Raw genomic sequence first — 2,690 nt, 5'->3', positions numbered from 1 at the left:
GCTCCATAATGTCATTAGTCATGGCTCGCATTGCCGCAGAAAAAAACTCCCTGCTGTGAAGCCACAGCATTCCAGCCATGGGCGCTGCATTCCCGGATGCATCGTTAAAGAACTGCCCTAGTATTGCTGACTTCTCTCTGTAAGTCCTACCGTGCATCCGTTGGACAAATGGGCCTCCTCTGGGAACTGTCATCAATAAGGAGGGGTAAAATGTGATTACGTCTGCAGCGCCATTTCTCCTTGCCTCCCTCACAGCCTCCTCGTAACTGTGAACTGGAATGTCTCTGTCCACCATTTTAAAATAACCACTGAAATATTCGTACAATTTGTAGAATATGAGAGTTAGAGTAAGGATCTTGAAATTCTTTTGTGAATAGTGAGATTAAATAAGAATTTTATATAAACCTTTCTTTTACAATGGTGGCAGCCTGTGTTTCTTCGAGTCTACTCTTAGTAGATAGGGACATTTTTTTTTTCATTAGGAAATTCATCATATCCCCTTACAGGGATCAGAGTACCCCTCTGCTCCGCAGAGCACTACAGAGGGTTTCCCAATTTTTGTTTCAATCAAGCATTATAACACACTTCCTTATAAAACAAATGTAACAGAGATAGAAAATAATACATAAAAGTACATTGGTGCGTTTTGTAGAGTACTAATACGTGCGGCAACTCGCCGCTCAAATCCTTCGGGTAGCTTACCCGAGGTTTGTGTCGTTACAGTTAAAGATGGCTTTAGCTAGCCTTCTGACTTCAGTTAGGACGCACTTTCGTCCTGACGATATGGTAAAGGTTGAGTGGAGTGTTATTCTGGTCCTTGTAAAATGAGCATTCTAGCTCGGTCCTCAGAGCGGCGTACCTTGCACACTCTAGCAACAGGTGTTCCACAGTTTGCCTATTTGTCCCGCAGATACACTCTTCAGTGTCGTGTTTGTTTGTCTTTTTAAAGTAGGTCATGCATTTGGCGTGGCCTGATAGGATTTGGGTGAGATAGAAGTCCATCGGTATCCATTTAAGTTCGTTGAGCCTTTCCTCTATATTTGGTAGGACGTTGTAAGTGTGCCTACCTTTATCCGACTCATTCCAGCTTAATTGCCACCTCCTCCGCATGCTGTCTCTAATTTCCCATTTAATATAGGAAGCGGGTAGTTCTGTGAAGTCAATTTCAGTCTTATTGGTTGCCTCTTTGGCCAACTGATCGGCCCTTTCATTCCCGGCCACACCAACGTGTGCCCGGACCCATTTAAAGCCAATGGTTCCTTTGCCGTTATACTGTTTGATCATCGTTTTTATGTCGTTAGTTATTCGGTTGGTATCCCTGTATTGGCATAGGGCATCAAGAGCGCTTCTGCTATCTGTACAGATTAGCACTGTTTTGTCAGTCATCGATTCAATGTAATACTTCACTGCTTCTCTTATAGCCAACAGTTCTGCTTGATAGACCGTGCAGTTATTGTTTAGCCGGTACTGCCTATGGGCGACTTTCACGCCCTCCACAAAGACCACCAGAGCCGCCCCCACGCCTGTTTCGCTTTTCGAGCCGTCTGTGTAAATCTTGGCATCGTTGTTTTGGCTTTCGCCCTTCTCTTTGATTTTTATCCGGTCAGGGGGACTCAGGTGAAGGCAGGTTTGGTGGAATAAGTCTCAGTTGGAAAGATTCTGTCACCAACACGGACCGTTAGGTCCTTCCTCACTTTGTAATTTTGGGCCTTTTCATGAACTACTAGATCGATGGGAGGTACCCCGCAGATAACAAGCAGGGCCTCGGTGGAGATGGTGCGAAATGCCTTTGCAATCCGCAGCGTAGCATGCCTTTGGGCTGTGAAAAGCATTTTCTTATTTCGAACTTTGTTCGTGGCCGTGTGCCAAGCCGCAGCTGCGTAAGTAATCTTTGGAACGATCACCATATTATAGATTTCTTTAACGGCTTCTGCATCCAGGCCCCAGTTGGCCTTAGCGACTTTGGCCAGATTGTAGTACATGAGGTCGCTTCTAGTTTTAAGCATTTTGATGTGCTCGTACTAGTTAAGATTTTTATCTAGGATGATGCCCAGATACTTCATTGATGGTACAATTGCAATAAATTCATTCTCCATCCTTATTGTCGGCACCCGTTTGTACAGGTCTGATTCGCCCACCTTGTGGAAGATGATCCCTTGAGTTTTTTTGGGATTGAACTCTAGCTTATATTTTCTGCCAATGTCGATTGCCGTCTTCAACAGACTGGTCCCGTGGGTTTCGATCTCCCTTCGGGAGTTGGCCCCAAAGAGTAAGATGGTGTCGTCGGCGTAAGCATATTCTTTAACGCCTTTGTCGTGAGCCAAGTAACTATTGAAAAGAATGTTCCAGAAGAGGGGCCCAGAGTTAGACCCCTGGGGACACCCTCTGTTAATTCTTCTTGTAACGTGGAGCCTCCTGTAGACGAACTCGACGGTCTGATTGTGGAAGTAATTCTCTACAAGCTTGTACATGTTAACTGGGCACTTTGCCCGCCTGAGATTCAAAAGAATCTGGGACCACCAGGCGTGATCGAATGCCCCCTTTATATCGAGGCTCAATATGCAACAATACTTGTATTCAGTAGTAGTCTGTTTAACATCGTTTATGACTTTACATATGATGTCTTCAGTTGACTTCTCGGGCAGGAAGCCAAACTGTTTCGGGCATAGGGCCCCATCTTTTATAAGTTG

The 2,690-nt window shown here is 45.0% G+C and overlaps 1 protein-coding gene across 1 annotated transcript; it reads right to left on the bottom strand.

Annotated features, from left to right (window-relative positions):
• Positions 1-753: 753 nt before the first annotated feature.
• Positions 754-2,006, bottom strand: LOC136980547 (uncharacterized). Its single transcript, XM_067276675.1, has 2 exons — positions 1,667-2,006; positions 754-1,586 (listed from the first exon to the last, which is right to left on the bottom strand). The coding sequence occupies exons 1-2, from the start codon at positions 2,004-2,006 to the stop codon at positions 754-756; spliced, it is 1,173 nt and encodes a 390-aa protein (XP_067132776.1).
• Positions 2,007-2,690: the final 684 nt, after the last annotated feature.

Source organism: Centruroides vittatus, unplaced genomic scaffold, assembly GCF_030686945.1.
Source record: "Centruroides vittatus isolate TY-2023 unplaced genomic scaffold, ASM3068694v2 contig_705, whole genome shotgun sequence".
Taxonomy (NCBI): domain Eukaryota; kingdom Metazoa; phylum Arthropoda; class Arachnida; order Scorpiones; family Buthidae; genus Centruroides; species Centruroides vittatus.
The sequence above is the reverse complement of the archived record's forward strand: the minus strand, read 5'-3'. Positions and strand labels throughout refer to the sequence as shown.